Source organism: Aythya marila (genome assembly GCF_965140915.1).
Source record: "Aythya marila genome assembly, contig: HAP1_HAP1_SCAFFOLD_197, whole genome shotgun sequence".
In the NCBI taxonomy this organism is placed as follows: domain Eukaryota; kingdom Metazoa; phylum Chordata; class Aves; order Anseriformes; family Anatidae; genus Aythya; species Aythya marila.
The window spans coordinates 45,001-66,357 of NW_028137441.1; the positions used below are offsets into that span (position 1 = coordinate 45,001).

Here is a 21,357-nt window from a genome sequence, read left to right on the forward strand (position 1 = left end):
TAGACCTGGCCGCCGTTCCCTCCGCCCGACCGGCGGCTATTTCCTCCGCGCGGGTAGACCTGGCAACCTCAGGGGGACCCGCCGGCCGGGAACCGACGGCGCCGGCCCGCCTTCCTTCGCTTTTCCCACGGGCCCTTCCGGCACTTTTCCAGCCTTTTCGGGCTTTTTCGCACCTTTCCGGGAATTTCCGACGCTTTCCGCGCCATCGGACCCGCTCGGGAACCGCTCGACCGACCCGGGGACGTGCGCCTTCGCAAACGCGCGCGCGCGCGCGCTCCCGTCGCTGCCGGGCAGACCCCGACGCCGTTCTCGCGGCCGGACCTGCAGCGACCCCTACAGGTCGCCGCCGGCTAAGCAAACATGGCGACCGCGGCAGGGTAGACCTGGCGGCCGCAGGAAGCTACGGGGAGACCAGGCGGCCGCGGGACGACGCGGGGACACCAGGCGGCCGCGGCAGGATCGGCAGACGAGGCGACGGGGGGTTGCGGTAGACCTGGCAACCTCGGCGGGACGCGGGGAGACCTGGCGGCCGCAGGAGGGCACCGGGACACCTGGCGGCCGCAGGAGGACACGGGGACACGTGGCGGCAACGGGGGGCACACGGTAGACCTGGCAACCTCAGGGGGACACGGGGAGACCCGCCGGCCGGGAACCGACAGCGCCGGCCCGCCTTCCTTCGCTTTTCCAACGGGCCCTTCCGGCACTTTTCGCACCTTTCCGGGAATTTCCGACGCTTTCCGCGCCATCGGACCCGCTCGGGAACCGCTCGACCGACCCGCGGACGGGAGCCCTCGCAAACGCGCTCGCGCCCGCGCTCCCGTCGCTGCCGGGCAGACCCCGACGCCGTTCTCGCGGCCGGACCTGCAGCGACCCCTACAGGTCGCCGCCGGCTAAGCAAACATGGCGACCGCGCCCGGGTAGACCTGGCGGCTGCTGTCCGCAGCGCTTAGACGAGGCGCCCGCGGCGCCCCGAGGCGGGGAACACCTGCCGGCCGGGAACCAACCCCGCCGTCCTTTCCCTAGCAGGGCTCTGCCTTGCCTTGCTCGGCTTTCAACCGCATTGCTCTGCTCTCCTGTGCCGTGCTAGGCTTCTCTCGGAGACCGTCCCGCGGCTTTTGATGCCGAGTCGATCGCTATCATTACGAACGCATAAACCGTCAGACACAGAACTTGGCCTCCCCGCAGCCCAGCGACCGTTCCCTCGGAACTGGCACGAGGGGGCAGCAGGCCTGCACACCCAGCACGGTCTTTTCTGTAAGTAACAACATGATTCCCACAACTACGCTGGAAGAAAGGCAACAATAAAGAAATAAACAGATAAAGCAAGACATGGTTCTTGCCCAACGTCACGGTGGACCAGGAGATGTGAAGGAGGCTGGGGAGAGGGCGATCAGGGTACAGCCACTGCCCAAGTCTGGCTGCCACCTGCACACAACATGAGGGCCCTCCGGTCTCCCCCCAACAGGCACTTGGAACCCAAAGGAGGGCTGGCCGCCAGCTCGCTACGTTCGCTTTGCTTCTCTTTGTTTTGCCTTGCTCCGCTTTGCTTTGCTCTTGCTGGCACAGTTTTGCTTTTCCATACCTCCTTTCCTCTGCTGTTCTTGCCCCGGCTTTGCTTTGCTTTGCCTCAGATTCTTTTGCTGTTTCTTTCCTGGCAATGCTTTGCTTTTCCTTGTGCTACGTTCCCTTGCTCTGCTTTGCCTCGCTATGTTTTGCCTTTTCTGGACATGTTTTGCTTTTTTTATTTTTTTTAAGTGTTCATTGCATTCTTTTGTTTTCCTTTTGGACCTTTTTAATGTGCTTTTAGAGGCCGCGCTTTGCTTTTCCAGGCGCTGGATGTCATTGCTTTTCCCTATGCTGCTAGGTCTTTTCCCTAGCAGGGCTTTGCTTTGTCTTGCTCAGCTTTCATCCGCATTGCTCTGCTCTCCTGTGCCGTGCTAGGCTTCCTTTGGAGACCGTCTCACTGATTTTGCTGCTGAGTCGGTTGGTAAATTTCTGAACGCATAAACCGTCAGACACAGAACTTGGCCTCCCCGCAGCCCAGCCACTGTCCCCTCGGAACCGGCGCGTGGGGGCAGCAGGCCTGGCCGCCCGACATGGTCCATTCTTTGTCCCCAGCCATGCGGCGAGCTGCCAGGGGACCCCTAACTGCTGCTCGTGTGGTGATAGTGTTCAGTGACAATTTCAATGAGAATAAGTAACTACATGATTCCCACAACTACGGTGGAAGAAATACACAACAGACAACAACAAAATGTATATAGATATAAAACCAGCTAAAGCAAGACATGGTTCTTGCCGGCTGTCACAGTGGACTAGGAGCTGTGAAGAAGGCTGAGGAGTGGGCGATCAGGGTACAGCCACTATCCAAGTCTGGCTGCCACCTGTACACAACATGGAGCCCTCCGGTCTCCCCCCCACAGACACCTGGAACCCAAAGGAGGGCTGGCCGCCAGCTCGCTACGTTTGCTTTGCTTCTCTTTGTTTTGCCTTGCTCCGCTTTGCTTTGCTCTTGCTGGCACGGTTTTGCTTTTCCATACCTCCTTTCCTCTGCTGTTCTTGCCCTGGCTTTGCTTTGCTTTGCCTCAGATTCTTTTGCTGTTTCTTTCCTGGCAATGCTTTGCTTTTCCTTGTGCTACGTTCCCTTGCTCTGCTTTGACTTGCTCTGCTTTCCCTTCCCTGGCCATGCTTTCCTTGGTTTACCTTTGGTTTACAGACCTGGCACTGCTTTGCTTTTCGTACACCTTCTGTGCTTTGCCTTGCCTCGCCTCAAACTGCTTTGCTTTCCTTTGTTTGCTTTATCTTTCCTAGTTATGCTTTGCTTTTCCTGGTGCTACTTTCCTTTGCTCAGCTTTGCCTTCCTTGGCCGTGCTTTGTTTTGCTTTACGGGGCCACGCTTGCCTTTTTTCACCTTTGCCTTGCTCTCTTTTGCCTCACTTGCTCCTGCTCTCACTTCCAGTTTCTGGCCATGCTTACCTTTGTTTTGCTTTACTTTGTATTCCTGGCACTGCTTTGCTTTTCCTTTTGCTACTTTCTTTTGTTCTGCTTTGCCTTGCCTGGCCATGCTTTGCTTTGCCTTGCTTTGTATTCCTGGCATTGCTTTGCTTTTCCTTCTCTGCTCTGCTTAGCTTCTCTTAACCCTGCTCTGATTTGCCTTACCTTGAACTTTTTCGCTTTGTTGTGGTTTTATTTATTTTTTGATTGTTTGTTTGTTTTTATTTTTTTTCATTAATATTTTTTTTCGTTCTCTTTACCAGCACTGCTTTGCATTTCCTGGTACTACTTTCCTTTGTTCTGCTTTGCCTTCCTGTGCTTTGCCTTCCCTGGCCTTGCTTTGTTTTGCTTTATCAGGCCATGCTTTCCTTGGTTTACCTTTGGTTTACAGACCTGGCACTGCATTGCTTTTCCTACCCGTGCTGTGCTTTGCCTTGCCTCAAAGTGCTTTGCTGTCCTTTGCTTGCTTTGTCTTCCCTCGTTATGCTTTGCTTTTCCTGGTGCTACTTTCCTTTGCTCAGCTTTGCCTTCCCTCGCCGTGCTTTGTTTTGCTTTATGGGGCCATGCTTGCCTTTGTTTAGCTTCGCTCTGCTCTGCTTTGCCTTGCTATGTTTTGCCTTTTCTGGACATGCTTTGCATCTATTTTTTTTTTTATTCTCATTATTTTTCCTTTTTTTTTTTTTTTTTTTTTTAATTTAAATGTTCATTACATTCTTTTGTTTTTCTTTTGGACCTATCTGATGTGTTTTTACAGGCCGTGCTTTCCTTTTCCAGGCCCTGGTTGTCACTGCTTTTCCTTATGCCGCTAGTTCTTTTTCTTAGCAGGGTTTTACTCTGTCTTGCTCAGCTTTTATCCGCATTGCTCTGCTCTCCTGTGCTGTGCTAGGTTTCTTTTAGAGACTTTCCCACTGGTTTTACTGGGCTAGCCGCAAGCTCCTTACGTTTGCTTTGCTTCTCTCTGTTTTGCCTTATTCCGCTTTGCTTTGCTCTTCGTGGCACAGTTTTGCTTTCCCATACCTCCTTTCCTCTGCTGTTCTTGGCCCAGCTTTGCCTCAGACTGCTTTGCTTTTGCTTTCCTGGCAATGCTTTGCTTTTCCTTGTGCTACATTCCCTTGCTCTGCTTTGACTTGCTCAGCTTTCCCTTCCCTGGCCATGCTTTCCTTGGTTTACCTTTGGTTTACAGACCTGGCACTGCATTGCTTTTCCAAACCATGCTGTGCTTTGCCTTGCCTCAAAGTGCTTTGCTGTCCTTTGCTTGCTTTGTCTTCCCTCGTTATGCTTTGCTTTACCTGGTGTTACTTTCCTTTGCTCAGCTTTGCCCTCCCTGGCCTTGCTTTTTTTTTTTTTTTGCTTTACGGGGCCATGCTTTCCTTTGTTTACCTTTGCTTTCCTCTACTTTGTTCTGCTATGCTATGCCTTTCCTGGTCATGCTTTGCATTTTTTTATTATTATTATTTTTTTTATTTATTTGATGTTCATTCCATACTTTATGTTTTCCTTTTGTATCTTTTTCTTGTGTTTTCTCTGGCCGTGCTTTGCTTTTCCAGGCCTTGCTTGTCATTGATTTTCCTTAGGCCGCTAGGTCTTTTCCCTAGCAGGGCTTTGCTTTGTCTTGCTCAGCTTTCATCCGCATTGCTCTGCTCTCCTGTGCCGTGCTAGGCTTCCTTTGGAGACCGTCTCACTGATTTTGCTGCTGAGTCGGTTGGTAAATTTCTGAACGCATAAACCGTCAGGCACAGAACTTGGCCTCCCCGCAGCCCAGCCACTGTCCCCTCGGAACTGGAGGCCGGGTGCAGCAGGCCTGGCCGCCCGACATGGTCCATTCTTTGTCCCCAGCCATGCGGCGAGCTGCCAGGGGACCCCTAACTGCTGCTCGTGTGGTGATAGTGTTCAGTGACAATTTCAATGAGAATAAGTAACTACATGATTCCCACAACTACGGTGGAAGAAATACACAACAGACAACAACAAAATGTATATAGATATAAAACCAGCTAAAGCAAGACATGGTTCTTGCCGGCTGTCACAGTGGACTAGGAGCTGTGAAGAAGGCTGAGGAGTGGGCGATCAGGGTACAACCACTGTCCAAGTCCGGCTGCCACCTGTACACAACATGGAGGCCCTCCGGTCTCCCCCCAACAGGCACTTGGAACCCAAAGGAGGGCTGGCCGCCAGCTCGCTACGTTTGCTTTGCTTCTCTTTGTTTTGCCTTGCTCCGCTTTGCTTTGCTCTTGCTGGCACAGTTTTGCTTTTCCATACCTCCTTTCCTCTGCTGTTCTTGCCCCGGCTTTGCCTCAGAGTGTTTTGCTCTTTCTCTCCTGGAAATACTTTGCATTTCCTTGTGCTACTTTCCCTTGCTCTGCTTTGATTTGCTCAGCTTTCCCTTCCCTGGCCATGCTTTCCTTTGCCTTGCTTTGTATTCCAGGCATTGCTTTGCTTTTCCTTCTCTGCTCTGCTTAGCTTCTCTTAACCCTGCTCCGATTTCCCTTAACTACATGATTCCCACAACTATGGTGGGAGAAATACACAACAGACAACAACAAAATGTAAATACATATATAAAACCTGCTAAAGCAAGACATGGTTCTTGCCGGCTGTCACAGTGGACTAGGAGCTGTGAAGAAGGCTGAGGAGGGGGTGATCAGGGTACAGCCACTGTCCAAGTCCGGCTGCCACCTGTACACAACATGAGAGCCCTCCGGTCTCCCCCCAACAGGCACTTGGAACTCAAAGGAGGGCTGGCCTCCAGCTCGCTACGTTTGCTTTGCTTCTCTTTGTTTTGCCTTGCTCCGCTTTGCTTTGCTCTTGCTGGCACAGTTTTGCTTTTTCCTACCTCCTTTCCTCTGCTGTTCTTGGCCCAGCTTTGCCTCAGATTGCTTTGCTTTTGCTTTCCTGAAAATGCTTTGCTTTTCCTTGTGCTACCTTTCTTTGTTCTGCTTTGCCTTCCCTGGCCATGCTTTCCTTTGCTCTGCTTTGATTTACTTTGGCTTTCATCTTTTATTCTTTTTTTTTATTATTATTATTATTTTTTTCATGTTTCTTGCATGATTTGTTTTCATTTTGGACCTGTCTGATGTGTTTTTACAGGCCGTGCTTTCCTTTTCCAGGCCCTGGTTGTCACTGCTTTTCCCTATGCCTAGCAGGGCTTTTCCTTGTCTCGCTCAGCTTTCATCCGCATTGCCCTCCTCTCCTGTGCTGTGCTTGGCTTCTTTTGGAGACTGTCTCACTGATTTTGCTGCTGAGTCGGTTGGTAAATTTATGAACGCATAAACCGTCAGACACAGAACTTGGCCTCCCCGCAGCCCAGCCACTGTCCCCTCGGAACCGGCGCGTGGGGGCAGCAGGCCTGGCCGCCCCATATGGTCCATACTTTGTCCCTAGCCATGCGGAGAGCTGCCAGGTGGGCCACACTGCTAGTTGTGTGTGTGAGGTTCTCAAAGACAGTAAGTAACTACATGATTCCCACAACTACGGTGGAAGAAATCCACAACAACAACAACAACAAAATGTATATAGATATATAAAACCAGCTAAAGCAAGACATGGTTCTTGCCCGGTGTCACAGTGGACTAGGAGCTGTGAAGAAGGCTGAGGAGTGGGCGATCAGGGTCCAGCCACTGTCCAAGTCTGGCTGCCACCTGCACACAACATGGAGCCCTCCGGTCTCCCCCTCACAGACACTTGGAACCCAAAGGAGGGCTGGCCGCCAGCTCGCTACGTTCGCTTTGCTTCTCTTTGTTTTGCCTTGCTCCGCTTTGCTTTGCTCTTGCTGGCACAGTTTTGCTTTTCCATACCTCCTTTCCTCTGCTGTTCTTGCCCCGGCTTTGCTTTGCTTTGCCTCAGATTCTTTTGCTGTTTCTTTCCTGGCAATGCTTTGCTTTTCCTTGTGCTACGTTCCCTTGCTCTGCTTTGATTTGCTCTGCTTTCCCTTCCCTGGCCATGTTTTCCTTGGTTTACCTTTGGTTTATAGACCTGGCACTGCTTTGCTTTTCCTACCCGTGCTGTGCTTTGCCTTGCCTCGCCTCAAACTGCTTTGCTTTCCTTTGTTTGCTTTATCTTTCCTAGTTATGCTTTGCTTTTCCTGGTGCTACTTTCCTTTGCTCAGCTTTGCCTTCCCTGGCCGTGCTTTGTTTTGCTTTACGGGGCCACACTTGCCTTTTTTTACCTTTGCCTTGCTCTTTTTTGCCTCACCTGCTCCTGCTCTCATTTCCATTTTCCGGCCATGCTTACCTTTGTTTTGCTTTACTTTGTATTCCTGGCACTGCTTTGCTTTTCCTTTTGCTACTTTCTTTTGTTCTGCTTTGCCTTGCCTGGCCATGCTTTGCTTTGCCTTGCTTTGTATTCCTGGCATTGCTTTGCTTTTCCTTCTCTGCTCTGCTTAGCTTCTCTTAACCCTGCTCTGATTTGCCTTACCTTGAACTTTTTCGCTTTGTTGTGGTTTTATTTATTTTTTGTTTGTTTGTTTGTTTTTATTTTTTTTCATTAATATTTTTTTTCTTTCTCTTTCCCAGCACTGCTTTGCATTTCCTGGTACTACTTTCCTTTGCTCTGCTTTGCCTTCCTGTGCTTTGCCTTCCCTGGCCTTGCTTTGTTTTGCTTTATCAGGCCATGCTTTCCTTGGTTTACCTTTGGTTTACAGACCTGGCACTGCATTGCTTTTCCAAACCATGCTGTGCTTTGCCTTGCCTCAAAGTGCTTTGCTGTCCTTTGCTTGCTTTGTCTTCCCTCGTTATGCTTTGCTTTACCTGGTGTTACTTTCCTTTGCTCAGCTTTGCCCTCCCTGGCCTTGCTTTTTTTTTTTTTTTTGCTTTACGGGGCCATGCTTTCCTTTGTTTACCTTTGCTTTCCTCTACTTTGTTCTGCTATGCTATGCCTTTCCTGGTCATGCTTTGCATTTTTTTATTATTATTATTTTTTTTATTTATTTGATGTTCATTCCATACTTTATGTTTTCCTTTTGTATCTTTTTCTTGTGTTTTCTCTGGCCGTGCTTTGCTTTTCCAGGCCTTGCTTGTCATTGATTTTCCTTAGGCCGCTAGGTCTTTTCCCTAGCAGGGCTTTGCTTTGTCTTGCTCAGCTTTCATCCGCATTGCTCTGCTCTCCTGTGCCGTGCTAGGCTTCCTTTGGAGACCGTCTCACTGATTTTGCTGCTGAGTCGGTTGGTAAATTTCTGAACGCATAAACCGTCAGGCACAGAACTTGGCCTCCCCGCAGCCCAGCCACTGTCCCCTCGGAACTGGAGGCCGGGTGCAGCAGGCCTGGCCGCCCGACATGGTCCATTCTTTGTCCCCAGCCATGCGGCGAGCTGCCAGGGGACCCCTAACTGCTGCTCGTGTGGTGATAGTGTTCAGTGACAATTTCAATGAGAATAAGTAACTACATGATTCCCACAACTACGGTGGAAGAAATACACAACAGACAACAACAAAATGTATATAGATATAAAACCAGCTAAAGCAAGACATGGTTCTTGCCGGCTGTCACAGTGGACTAGGAGCTGTGAAGAAGGCTGAGGAGTGGGCGATCAGGGTACAACCACTGTCCAAGTCTGGCTGCCACCTGTACACAACATGGAGGCCCTCCGGTCTCCCCCCAACAGGCACTTGGAACCCAAAGGAGGGCTGGCCGCCAGCTCGCTACGTTTGCTTTGCTTCTCTTTGTTTTGCCTTGCTCCGCTTTGCTTTGCTCTTGCTGGCACAGTTTTGCTTTTCCATACCTCCTTTCCTCTGCTGTTCTTGCCCCGGCTTTGCCTCAGAGTGTTTTGCTCTTTCTCTCCTGGAAATACTTTGCATTTCCTTGTGCTACTTTCCCTTGCTCTGCTTTGATTTGCTCAGCTTTCCCTTCCCTGGCCATGCTTTCCTTTGCCTTGCTTTGTATTCCAGGCATTGCTTTGCTTTTCCTTCTCTGCTCTGCTTAGCTTCTCTTAACCCTGCTCCGATTTCCCTTAACTACATGATTCCCACAACTATGGTGGGAGAAATACACAACAGACAACAACAAAATGTAAATACATATATAAAACCTGCTAAAGCAAGACATGGTTCTTGCCGGCTGTCACAGTGGACTAGGAGCTGTGAAGAAGGCTGAGGAGGGGGTGATCAGGGTACAGCCACTGTCCAAGTCCGGCTGCCACCTGTACACAACATGAGAGCCCTCCGGTCTCCCCCCAACAGGCACTTGGAACTCAAAGGAGGGCTGGCCTCCAGCTCGCTACGTTTGCTTTGCTTCTCTTTGTTTTGCCTTGCTCCGCTTTGCTTTGCTCTTGCTGGCACAGTTTTGCTTTTTCCTACCTCCTTTCCTCTGCTGTTCTTGGCCCAGCTTTGCCTCAGATTGCTTTGCTTTTGCTTTCCTGAAAATGCTTTGCTTTTCCTTGTGCTACCTTTCTTTGTTCTGCTTTGCCTTCCCTGGCCATGCTTTCCTTTGCTCTGCTTTGATTTACTTTGGCTTTCATCTTTTATTCTTTTTTTTTATTATTATTATTATTTTTTTCATGTTTCTTGCATGATTTGTTTTCATTTTGGACCTGTCTGATGTGTTTTTACAGGCCGTGCTTTCCTTTTCCAGGCCCTGGTTGTCACTGCTTTTCCCTATGCCTAGCAGGGCTTTTCCTTGTCTCGCTCAGCTTTCATCCGCATTGCCCTCCTCTCCTGTGCTGTGCTTGGCTTCTTTTGGAGACTGTCTCACTGATTTTGCTGCTGAGTCGGTTGGTAAATTTATGAACGCATAAACCGTCAGACACAGAACTTGGCCTCCCCGCAGCCCAGCCACTGTCCCCTCGGAACCGGCGCGTGGGGGCAGCAGGCCTGGCCGCCCCATATGGTCCATACTTTGTCCCTAGCCATGCGGAGAGCTGCCAGGTGGGCCACACTGCTAGTTGTGTGTGTGAGGTTCTCAAAGACAGTAAGTAACTACATGATTCCCACAACTACGGTGGAAGAAATCCACAACAACAACAACAACAAAATGTATATAGATATATAAAACCAGCTAAAGCAAGACATGGTTCTTGCCCGGTGTCACAGTGGACTAGGAGCTGTGAAGAAGGCTGAGGAGTGGGCGATCAGGGTCCAGCCACTGTCCAAGTCTGGCTGCCACCTGCACACAACATGGAGCCCTCCGGTCTCCCCCTCACAGACACTTGGAACCCAAAGGAGGGCTGGCCGCCAGCTCGCTACGTTTGCTTTGCTTCTCTTTGTTTTGCCTTGCTCCGCTTTGCTTTGCTCTTGCTGGCACAGTTTTGCTTTTCCATACCTCCTTTCCTCTGCTGTTCTTGCCCCGGCTTTGCTTTGCTTTGCCTCAGATTCTTTTGCTGTTTCTTTCCTGGCAATGCTTTGCTTTTCCTTGTGCTACGTTCCCTTGCTCTGCTTTGATTTGCTCTGCTTTCCCTTCCCTGGCCATGTTTTCCTTGGTTTACCTTTGGTTTATAGACCTGGCACTGCTTTGCTTTTCCTACCCGTGCTGTGCTTTGCCTTGCCTCGCCTCAAACTGCTTTGCTTTCCTTTGTTTGCTTTATCTTTCCTAGTTATGCTTTGCTTTTCCTGGTGCTACTTTCCTTTGCTCAGCTTTGCCTTCCCTGGCCGTGCTTTGTTTTGCTTTACGGGGCCACACTTGCCTTTTTTTACCTTTGCCTTGCTCTTTTTTGCCTCACCTGCTCCTGCTCTCATTTCCATTTTCCGGCCATGCTTACCTTTGTTTTGCTTTACTTTGTATTCCTGGCACTGCTTTGCTTTTCCTTTTGCTACTTTCTTTTGTTCTGCTTTGCCTTGCCTGGCCATGCTTTGCTTTGCTTTGCTTTGTATTCCTGGCATTGCTTTGCTTTTCCTTCTCTGCTCTGCTTAGCTTCTCTTAACCCTGCTCTGATTTGCCTTACCTTGAACTTTTTCGCTTTGTTGTGGTTTTATTTATTTTTTGTTTGTTTGTTTGTTTTTATTTTTTTTCATTAATATTTTTTTTCTTTCTCTTTCCCAGCACTGCTTTGCATTTCCTGGTACTACTTTCCTTTGCTCTGCTTTGCCTTCCTGTGCTTTGCCTTCCCTGGCCTTGCTTTGTTTTGCTTTATCAGGCCATGCTTTCCTTGGTTTACCTTTGGTTTACAGACCTGGCACTGCATTGCTTTTCCAAACCATGCTGTGCTTTGCCTTGCCTCAAAGTGCTTTGCTGTCCTTTGCTTGCTTTGTCTTCCCTCGTTATGCTTTGCTTTACCTGGTGTTACTTTCCTTTGCTCAGCTTTGCCCTCCCTGGCCTTGCTTTTTTTTTTTTTTTTGCTTTACGGGGCCATGCTTTCCTTTGTTTACCTTTGCTTTCCTCTACTTTGTTCTGCTATGCTATGCCTTTCCTGGTCATGCTTTGCATTTTTTTATTATTATTATTTTTTTTATTTATTTGATGTTCATTCCATACTTTATGTTTTCCTTTTGTATCTTTTTCTTGTGTTTTCTCTGGCCGTGCTTTGCTTTTCCAGGCCTTGCTTGTCATTGATTTTCCTTAGGCCGCTAGGTCTTTTCCCTAGCAGGGCTTTGCTTTGTCTTGCTCAGCTTTCATCCGCATTGCTCTGCTCTCCTGTGCCGTGCTAGGCTTCCTTTGGAGACCGTCTCACTGATTTTGCTGCTGAGTCGGTTGGTAAATTTCTGAACGCATAAACCGTCAGGCACAGAACTTGGCCTCCCCGCAGCCCAGCCACTGTCCCCTCGGAACTGGAGGCCGGGTGCAGCAGGCCTGGCCGCCCGACATGGTCCATTCTTTGTCCCCAGCCATGCGGCGAGCTGCCAGGGGACCCCTAACTGCTGCTCGTGTGGTGATAGTGTTCAGTGACAATTTCAATGAGAATAAGTAACTACATGATTCCCACAACTACGGTGGAAGAAATACACAACAGACAACAACAAAATGTATATAGATATAAAACCAGCTAAAGCAAGACATGGTTCTTGCCGGCTGTCACAGTGGACTAGGAGCTGTGAAGAAGGCTGAGGAGTGGGCGATCAGGGTACAACCACTGTCCAAGTCTGGCTGCCACCTGTACACAACATGGAGGCCCTCCGGTCTCCCCCCAACAGGCACTTGGAACCCAAAGGAGGGCTGGCCGCCAGCTCGCTACGTTTGCTTTGCTTCTCTTTGTTTTGCCTTGCTCCGCTTTGCTTTGCTCTTGCTGGCACAGTTTTGCTTTTCCATACCTCCTTTCCTCTGCTGTTCTTGCCCCGGCTTTGCCTCAGAGTGTTTTGCTCTTTCTCTCCTGGAAATACTTTGCATTTCCTTGTGCTACTTTCCCTTGCTCTGCTTTGATTTGCTCAGCTTTCCCTTCCCTGGCCATGCTTTCCTTTGCCTTGCTTTGTATTCCAGGCATTGCTTTGCTTTTCCTTCTCTGCTCTGCTTAGCTTCTCTTAACCCTGCTCCGATTTCCCTTAACTACATGATTCCCACAACTATGGTGGGAGAAATACACAACAGACAACAACAAAATGTAAATACATATATAAAACCTGCTAAAGCAAGACATGGTTCTTGCCGGCTGTCACAGTGGACTAGGAGCTGTGAAGAAGGCTGAGGAGGGGGTGATCAGGGTACAGCCACTGTCCAAGTCCGGCTGCCACCTGTACACAACATGAGAGCCCTCCGGTCTCCCCCCAACAGGCACTTGGAACTCAAAGGAGGGCTGGCCTCCAGCTCGCTACGTTTGCTTTGCTTCTCTTTGTTTTGCCTTGCTCCGCTTTGCTTTGCTCTTGCTGGCACAGTTTTGCTTTTTCCTACCTCCTTTCCTCTGCTGTTCTTGGCCCAGCTTTGCCTCAGATTGCTTTGCTTTTGCTTTCCTGAAAATGCTTTGCTTTTCCTTGTGCTACCTTTCTTTGTTCTGCTTTGCCTTCCCTGGCCATGCTTTCCTTTGCTCTGCTTTGATTTACTTTGGCTTTCATCTTTTATTCTTTTTTTTTATTATTATTATTATTTTTTTCATGTTTCTTGCATGATTTGTTTTCATTTTGGACCTGTCTGATGTGTTTTTACAGGCCGTGCTTTCCTTTTCCAGGCCCTGGTTGTCACTGCTTTTCCCTATGCCTAGCAGGGCTTTTCCTTGTCTCGCTCAGCTTTCATCCGCATTGCCCTCCTCTCCTGTGCTGTGCTTGGCTTCTTTTGGAGACTGTCTCACTGATTTTGCTGCTGAGTCGGTTGGTAAATTTATGAACGCATAAACCGTCAGACACAGAACTTGGCCTCCCCGCAGCCCAGCCACTGTCCCCTCGGAACCGGCGCGTGGGGGCAGCAGGCCTGGCCGCCCCATATGGTCCATACTTTGTCCCTAGCCATGCGGAGAGCTGCCAGGTGGGCCACACTGCTAGTTGTGTGTGTGAGGTTCTCAAAGACAGTAAGTAACTACATGATTCCCACAACTACGGTGGAAGAAATCCACAACAACAACAACAACAAAATGTATATAGATATATAAAACCAGCTAAAGCAAGACATGGTTCTTGCCCGGTGTCACAGTGGACTAGGAGCTGTGAAGAAGGCTGAGGAGTGGGCGATCAGGGTCCAGCCACTGTCCAAGTCTGGCTGCCACCTGCACACAACATGGAGCCCTCCGGTCTCCCCCTCACAGACACTTGGAACCCAAAGGAGGGCTGGCCGCCAGCTCGCTACGTTTGCTTTGCTTCTCTTTGTTTTGCCTTGCTCCGCTTTGCTTTGCTCTTGCTGGCACAGTTTTGCTTTTCCATACCTCCTTTCCTCTGCTGTTCTTGCCCCGGCTTTGCTTTGCTTTGCCTCAGATTCTTTTGCTGTTTCTTTCCTGGCAATGCTTTGCTTTTCCTTGTGCTACGTTCCCTTGCTCTGCTTTGATTTGCTCTGCTTTCCCTTCCCTGGCCATGTTTTCCTTGGTTTACCTTTGGTTTATAGACCTGGCACTGCTTTGCTTTTCCTACCCGTGCTGTGCTTTGCCTTGCCTCGCCTCAAACTGCTTTGCTTTCCTTTGTTTGCTTTATCTTTCCTAGTTATGCTTTGCTTTTCCTGGTGCTACTTTCCTTTGCTCAGCTTTGCCTTCCCTGGCCGTGCTTTGTTTTGCTTTACGGGGCCACACTTGCCTTTTTTTACCTTTGCCTTGCTCTTTTTTGCCTCACCTGCTCCTGCTCTCATTTCCATTTTCCGGCCATGCTTACCTTTGTTTTGCTTTACTTTGTATTCCTGGCACTGCTTTGCTTTTCCTTTTGCTACTTTCTTTTGTTCTGCTTTGCCTTGCCTGGCCATGCTTTGCTTTGCTTTGCTTTGTATTCCTGGCATTGCTTTGCTTTTCCTTCTCTGCTCTGCTTAGCTTCTCTTAACCCTGCTCTGATTTGCCTTACCTTGAACTTTTTCGCTTTGTTGTGGTTTTATTTATTTTTTGTTTGTTTGTTTGTTTTTATTTTTTTTCATTAATATTTTTTTTCTTTCTCTTTCCCAGCACTGCTTTGCATTTCCTGGTACTACTTTCCTTTGCTCTGCTTTGCCTTCCTGTGCTTTGCCTTCCCTGGCCTTGCTTTGTTTTGCTTTATCAGGCCATGCTTTCCTTGGTTTACCTTTGGTTTACAGACCTGGCACTGCATTGCTTTTCCAAACCATGCTGTGCTTTGCCTTGCCTCAAAGTGCTTTGCTGTCCTTTGCTTGCTTTGTCTTCCCTCGTTATGCTTTGCTTTACCTGGTGTTACTTTCCTTTGCTCAGCTTTGCCCTCCCTGGCCTTGCTTTTTTTTTTTTTTTGCTTTACGGGGCCATGCTTTCCTTTGTTTACCTTTGCTTTCCTCTACTTTGTTCTGCTATGCTATGCCTTTCCTGGTCATGCTTTGCATTTTTTTATTATTATTATTTTTTTTATTTATTTGATGTTCATTCCATGCTTTATATTTTCCTTTTATATCTTTTTCTTGTGTTTTCTCTGGCCGTGCTTTGCTTTTCCAGGCCCTGGTTGTCACTGCTTTTCCTTATGCCGCTAGGTCTTTTCCCTAGCAGGGCTTTGCTTTGTCTTGCTCAGCTTTCATCCGCATTGCTCTGCTCTCCTGTGCCGTGCTAGGCATCCTTTGGAGACTGTCTAACTGATTTTGCTGCTGAGTCGAATGGTAAATTTCTGAACGCATAAACCGTCAGACACAGAACTTGGCCTCCCCGCAGCCCAGCCACTGTCCCCTCGGAACTGGAGGCCGGGTGCAGCAGGCCTGGCCGCCTGACATGGTCCATTCTTTGTCCCTAGTCATGCGGCGAGCCGCCAGGGGACCCCTAACTTCTACTCGTGTGGTGATAGTGTTCAGTGAGAATTTCAACGAGAATAAGTAACTACATGATTCCCACAACTACGGTGGAAGAAATCCACAACAAACAACAACAAAATGTATATAGATATATAAAACCAGCTAAAGCAAGACATGGTTCTTGCCGGCTGTCACAGTGGACTAGGAGCTGTGAAGAAGGCTGAGGAGTGGGCGATCAGGGTCCAGCCACTGTCCAAGTCCGGCTGCCACCTGTACACAACATGGAGGCCCTCCGGTCTCCCCCACAGACACTTGGAACCCAAAGGAGGGCTGGCCACCAGCTCGCTACGTTCGCTTTGCTTCTCTTTGTTTTGCCTCGCTCCGCTTTGCTTTGCTCTTGCTGGCACAGTTTTGCTTTTCCATACCTCCTTTCCTCTGCTGTTCTTGCCCCAGCTTTGCCTCAGAGTGTTTTGCTCTTTCTCTCCTGGAAATACTTTGCATTTCCTTGTGCTACTTTCCTTTGCTTTGCTTTTCCTTGCTCTGCTTTGCCTTCCCTGGCCATGCTTTCCTTGGTTTAGCTCTGCTTTATAGACCTGGCACTGCTTTGCTTTTCCTACCCGTGCTGTGCTTTGCCTTGCCTCGCCTCAAACTGCTTTGCTTTCCTTTGTTTGCTTTGTCTTCCCTGGTTATGCTTTGCTTTTCCTGGTGCTTCTTTCCTTTGCTCAGCTTTGCCTTCCCTGGCCATGCTTTGTATTGCTTTACGGGGCCATGCTTGCCTTTTTTCACCTTTGCCTTGCTCTCTTTTGCCTCACCTGCTCCTGCTCTCACTTCCAGTTTCCGGCCATGCTTACCTTTGTTTTGCTTTACTTTGTATTCTTGGCACTGCTTTGCTTTTCCTTTTGCTACTTTCTTTTGTTCTGCTTTGCCTTGCCTGGCCATGCTTTGCTTTGCTTTGCTTTTCCTTGCTTTGTATTCCTGGCATTGCTTTGCTTTTCCTTCTCTGCTCTGCTTAGCTTCTCTTAACCCTGCTCTGATTTGCCTTACCTCAAACTTTTTCGCTTTGTTGTGCTTTTTATTGCTGTTTTATTTTTTTTTGTTGTTCGTTTTTTTATTTATTTATTTATTTATTTATTTTCACTTCTTTCTCTTTCCTGGCACTGCTTTGCTTTTCCTGGTGCTACTTTCCTTTGCTCAGCTTTGCCTTCCCTGGCCGTGCTTTGTTTTGCTTTACGGGGCCATGCTTGCCTTTGTTTAGCTTTGCTCTGCTCTGCTTTGCCTTGCTATGTTTTGCCTTTTCTGGACATGCTTTGCATCTATTTCTTTTATTATTATTATTATTTATTCTTTTTTTTTTTTTTTTTCCTTTAAATGTTCATTGCATTCTTTTGGACCTATCTGATGTGTTTTTACAGGCCGTGCTTTCCTTTTCCAGGCCCTGGTTGTCACTGCTTTTCCTTATGCCGCTCGGTCTTTTCCTTAGCAGGGTTTTACTCTGTCTTGCTCAGCTTTTATCCGCATTGCTCTGCTGTCCTGTGCTGTGCTAGGTTTCTTTTGGAGACTGTCCCACTGGTTTTACTGGGCTAGCCGCAAGCTCCTTACGTTTGCTTTGCTTCTTTTTGTTTTGCCTTACTCCGCTTTGCTTTGCTCTTGCTGGCACAGTTTTGTTTTCCCATATCTCCTTTCCTCTGCTGTTCTTGCCCCAGCTTTGCCTCAGACTGCTTTGCTTTTGCTTTCCTGAAAATGCTTTGCTTTTCCTTGTGCTACGTTCCCTTGCTCTGCTTTGACTTGCTCAGCTTTCCCTTCCCTGGCCATGCTTTCCTTGGTTTAGCTCTGCTTTATAGACCTGGCACTGCTTTGCTTTTCCTACCCGTGCTGTGCTTTGCCTTGCCTCGCCTCAAACTGCTTTGCTTTCCTTTGTTTGCTTTGTCTTCCCTGGTTATGCTTTGCTTCTCCTGGTGCTACTTTCCTTTGCTCAGCTTTGCCTTCCTTGGCCGTGCTTTGTATTGCTTTACGGGGCCACGCTTGTCTTTTTTTTACCTTTGCCTTGCTCTCTTTTGCCTCGCCTGCTCCTGCTCTCACTTCCAGTTTCTGGTCATGCTTACCTTTGTTTTGCTTTACTTTGTATTCCTGGCACTGCTTTGCTTTTCCTTTTGCTACTTTCTTTTGTTCTGCTTTGCCTTGCCTGGCCATGCTTTGCTTTGCCTTGCTTTGTATTCCTGGCATTGCTTTGCTTTTCCTTCTCTGCTCTGCTTAGCTTCTCTTCACCCTGCTCTGATTTGCCTTACCTCAAACTTTTTCGCTTTGTTGTGCTTTTTATTGGTGTTTTTTTGTTTTTTTTTTTTTTTGTTCTTTTTTTATTTATTTATTTACTTTGACTTCTTTCTCTTTCCTGGCACTGCTTTGCTTTTCCTGGTGCTACTTTCCTTTGCTCAGCTTTGCCTTCCCTGGCCGTGCTTTGTTTTGCTTTATAGGGCCATGCTTGCCTTTGTTTAGCTTCGCTCTGCTCTGCTTTGCCTTGCTATGTTTTGCCTTTTCTGGACATGCTTTGCATCTTTTTTTTTTATTGTTATTATTATTTTTTTATTTATTTTTCTTTAAATGATCATTACATTCTTTTGTTTTCCTTTTGGACCTATCTGATGTGTTTTTACAGGCCGTGCTTTCCTTTTCCAGGCCCTGGTTGTCACTGCTTTTCCCTATGCCTAGCAGGGCTTTTCCTTAGCAGGGTTTTACTCTGTCTTGCTCAGCTTTTATCCGCATTGCCCTGCTGTCCTGTGTTGTGCTAGGTTTCTTTTGGAGACTGTCCCACTGGTTTTACTGAGCTAGCCGCAAGCTCCTTACGTTTGCTTTGCTTCTCTCTGTTTTGCCTTACTCCGCTTTGCTTTGCTCTTGCTGGCACAGTTTTGCTTTCCCATACCTCCTTTCCTCTGCTGTTCTTGCCCCAGCTTTGCCTCAGACTGTTTTGCTTTTGCTTTCCTGAAAATGCTTTGCTTTTCCTTGTGCTACGTTCCTTTGCTCTGCTTTGACTTGCTCAGCTTTCCCTTCCCTGGCCACGCTTTCCTTGGTTTAGCTCTGCTTTATAGACCTGGCACTGCTCTGCCTTTCCTACCCGTGCTGTGCTTTGCCTTGCCTCAAAGTGCTTTGCTTTCCTTTGCTTGCTTTGCATTTCCTGGTTATGCTTTGCTTCTCCTGGTGCTACTTTCCTTTGCTCTGCTTTGCCTTCCCTGGCCTTGCTTTCGTTTGCTGTTTCAGGCCATTTTTTCCTTTCTTTAGCTTTGCTTTGCTCTGCTTTGCTTTGCTTTGCTTTGCCTTTCATCTATTATTCTTTTTTTTTTTTTTTTTTTTTTTTTAATTTTTTTTTTTTTTCATGTTCCTTGCATGATTTGTTTTCCTTTTCGACCTATCTGATGTGTTTTTACTGGCCGTGCTTTGCTTTTCCAGGCCCTGGTTGTCACTGCTTTTCCCTATGCCTAGCAGGGCTTTTCCTTGTCTCGCTCAGCTTTCATCCACATTGCTCTGCTCTCCTGTGCCGTGCTAGGCTTCCTTTGGAGACCGTCTCACTGATTTTGCTGCTGAGTCGATTGGTAAATTTATGAACGCATAAACCGTCAGACACAGAACTTGGCCTCCCCGCAGCCCAGCCACTGTCCCCTCGGAACCGGCGCGTGGGGGCAGCAGGCCTGGCCGCCCGACATGGTCCATTCTTTGTCCCCAGCCACGCGGCGAGCTGGCTTGGGTGGGCCACACTGCTAGTTGTGTGTGTGAGGTTCTCAAAGACAGTAAGGAACTACACGATTCCCACAACTACGGTGGAAGAAATCCACCACAAGAACAACAACAACAACAAAATAGATAGAGATATATAAAACGTCACGGTGGACTAGGAGATGTGAAGGAGGCTGGGGAGAGAGCTGTCAGGGTACAGCCACTGTCCGAGTCTGGCTGCCACCTGTACACAACATGGAGCCCTCCGGTCTCCCCCCCACAGACACTTGGAACCCAAAGGAGGGCTGGCCGCCAGCTCGCTACATTCACTCTGCTTCTCTTTGTTTTGCCTTGGTCTGCTTTGCTTTGCTCTTGCTGGCACAGTTTTGCTTTTCCATACCTCCTTTCCTCTGCTGTTCTTGCCTCAGATTGCTTTGCTTTTTCTCTCCTGGAAATGCTGTGTTGTTCCTTGTGCTGCTTTGCTTTGCTTTGCTTTGCTTTGCTTTGCTTTGCTTTGTTTTGCTTTTTCTTTCCTGAGCCTGCTACGTTTTTACTTGTGCGGTCATGCTTTATTTTTTATTTCTTTGCTTCGTATTCCTGTCAGTGCTTTGCTTTCCCTTCTCTGCTCTTCTGGACCTTTCTTAGCCTCGCTGTGCTTTGCTTTGCCTCAAAGTGCTTTCTTTCCTTGGCTTTCCCTTTCGTGGCACCGCTTTGTTTTTCCCTGTGCTCCTTTCCTTAGCTTTGCTGTCTTTATGAATGCATAAAGAAGTTCATGAAACTTGTTTCTGAACACACAGAAAAGTTAGCCGGCCCGCAGCCCGGCAGCTGTCCCCTCGCAGCTGGCGGGCAGGGACAGGGATCTGGCTACCGGGCCAGGTCTATTCTGTTGCCCACCGTTGTGCGGAGAGCCAGCAGGTGGGCTCCGTTGCTATTCGTCTGGGGAGGGGTGTGGGTTGAGAACAACAATCAATAACTACTCGATTCCTAAAACGAAAGGGGGAAACAGACGGAGAAGACTATTATTATTCCTACTTCTACTATTTGTATTACGTTTTAATGATATTTATTTCTATTACTATTTAATACTTTTATTTCTAATAACTTTTTAGTAGTATATAATAATAGCATTATTATTATTATTATTATTATTATTATTATTATTATTATTATTATTATTATTATTGTTATTATTAATTTATATAATGATAAGCAGCTAAAGCAAAGCAGCCAGGCAGCCAGCCAAACTGAGTGGCACAGGTGGGGAGCCGTTCGCGGCCGGGCAGGAGCCTCTGATGTCAGAGCGAGAGCGAGAGGCAGCCCGAGGCAACCGGGGGCCGCTGCCACACCCTGGCCTTCTCAAACGCCCAGCTCCCCGTAAGCCAGCAATGGGCCCCTTTTCCTCTGGGGTGGGTGGGGGGTGCGATCTCGACTGACGCTAAGTTAACTCCGCATTTTGTTTTGGCAGCACCGTTTTGCTTTGCTTTGCTTTCCCTGGCCCTGCGTTGCTTCGCTTCGCTTTGTATTCAAGGCACTGCTTCGCTTTTCCTGGCCCTGTTTTACTTTGGATTTTCTCTTCCTGACCGTGCTTTGCTTTTCCTGGCCTCGCTTTGTTTCGTTTTGCTTGACTTTGTATTCGTGACACCGCTTTTCTTTCCCTGGACCTCCTTTGCTTTGGTTTTTCTCGCCCTTCTTTGCTTTGCTTTTGCTGGTCCTGCCTCGCTTTGTTTTGCTTGACGTTGTATTCAAGACACCGCTTTTCTTTTCCTGGACCTCTTTTGCTTTGGTTTTTCTCGCCTTTCTTTGTTTTGCTTTTGCTGGCCCTGCCTCGCTTTGTTTTGCTTGACGTTGTATTCAAGATACCGCTTTTCTTTCCCCCACCCCCCAGGAAATCCTTAGCTTAGTTTTTTTTTGTTTGTTTGTTTGTTTTTCCCCACCCTTCTTTGTTTTGCTTTAGCCGGCCCTGCCTTGCTTTGCTTTGCTTTACTTTGTATTCGTGACACCACTTTTCTTTTCCTGGACCTCTTCTGCTTTGGTTTTTCTTGCCCTGCTTGCTTTTGCTTTTCGCGGCCCTTCTTGGCTTTGCTTTTCCTTTTGCCTCTTTCTTTTCCCTAGCAGGGCTTTGCTTTGTCTCGCTCTGCTTTGCGTTGCATTGCTCAGCTCTGCTTTGCCGTGCTAGGTAGGCTTCTTTTGCAGACCGTCGCACCGATTTGGGCGACGAGTCGATCGGTGTATTTATGAACGCATAAAGCCTCAGGCGCACACCGTGGCCTCCCTCCCCGCAGCCCGACGACTGTCCCCCGGGAGCTGGAGGGTGGCGACAGGAAGCCTGGCCACCCACCCAGCATGGTCTATTCCTCATCCCCCGCCGTCCGGCGAGCCGCCAGGTGGGTCCCGCTGCTGCTGTTCGTCTGGGGACGGGCTTGGGTGAGGTTTTTTAGGACGATAAGCGACATT

The 21,357-nt window shown here is 48.4% G+C and overlaps 1 protein-coding gene across 1 annotated transcript in view; it reads right to left on the reverse strand.

Annotated features, from left to right (window-relative positions):
* LOC309890807 (uncharacterized protein) overlaps positions 1–5,491 on the reverse strand; it is a gene marked incomplete at both ends in the record, with an annotated part of 41,050 nt that extends 35,559 nt beyond the window's left edge. Inside the window, one exon of the mRNA XM_082785210.1 lies at positions 5,487–5,491. Coding sequence (XP_082641336.1) covers positions 5,487–5,491 — 5 coding nt within the window. The remainder of the gene's footprint in view (positions 1–5,486) is intronic.
* Between the last annotated feature and the right edge of the window lie 15,866 nt (positions 5,492–21,357).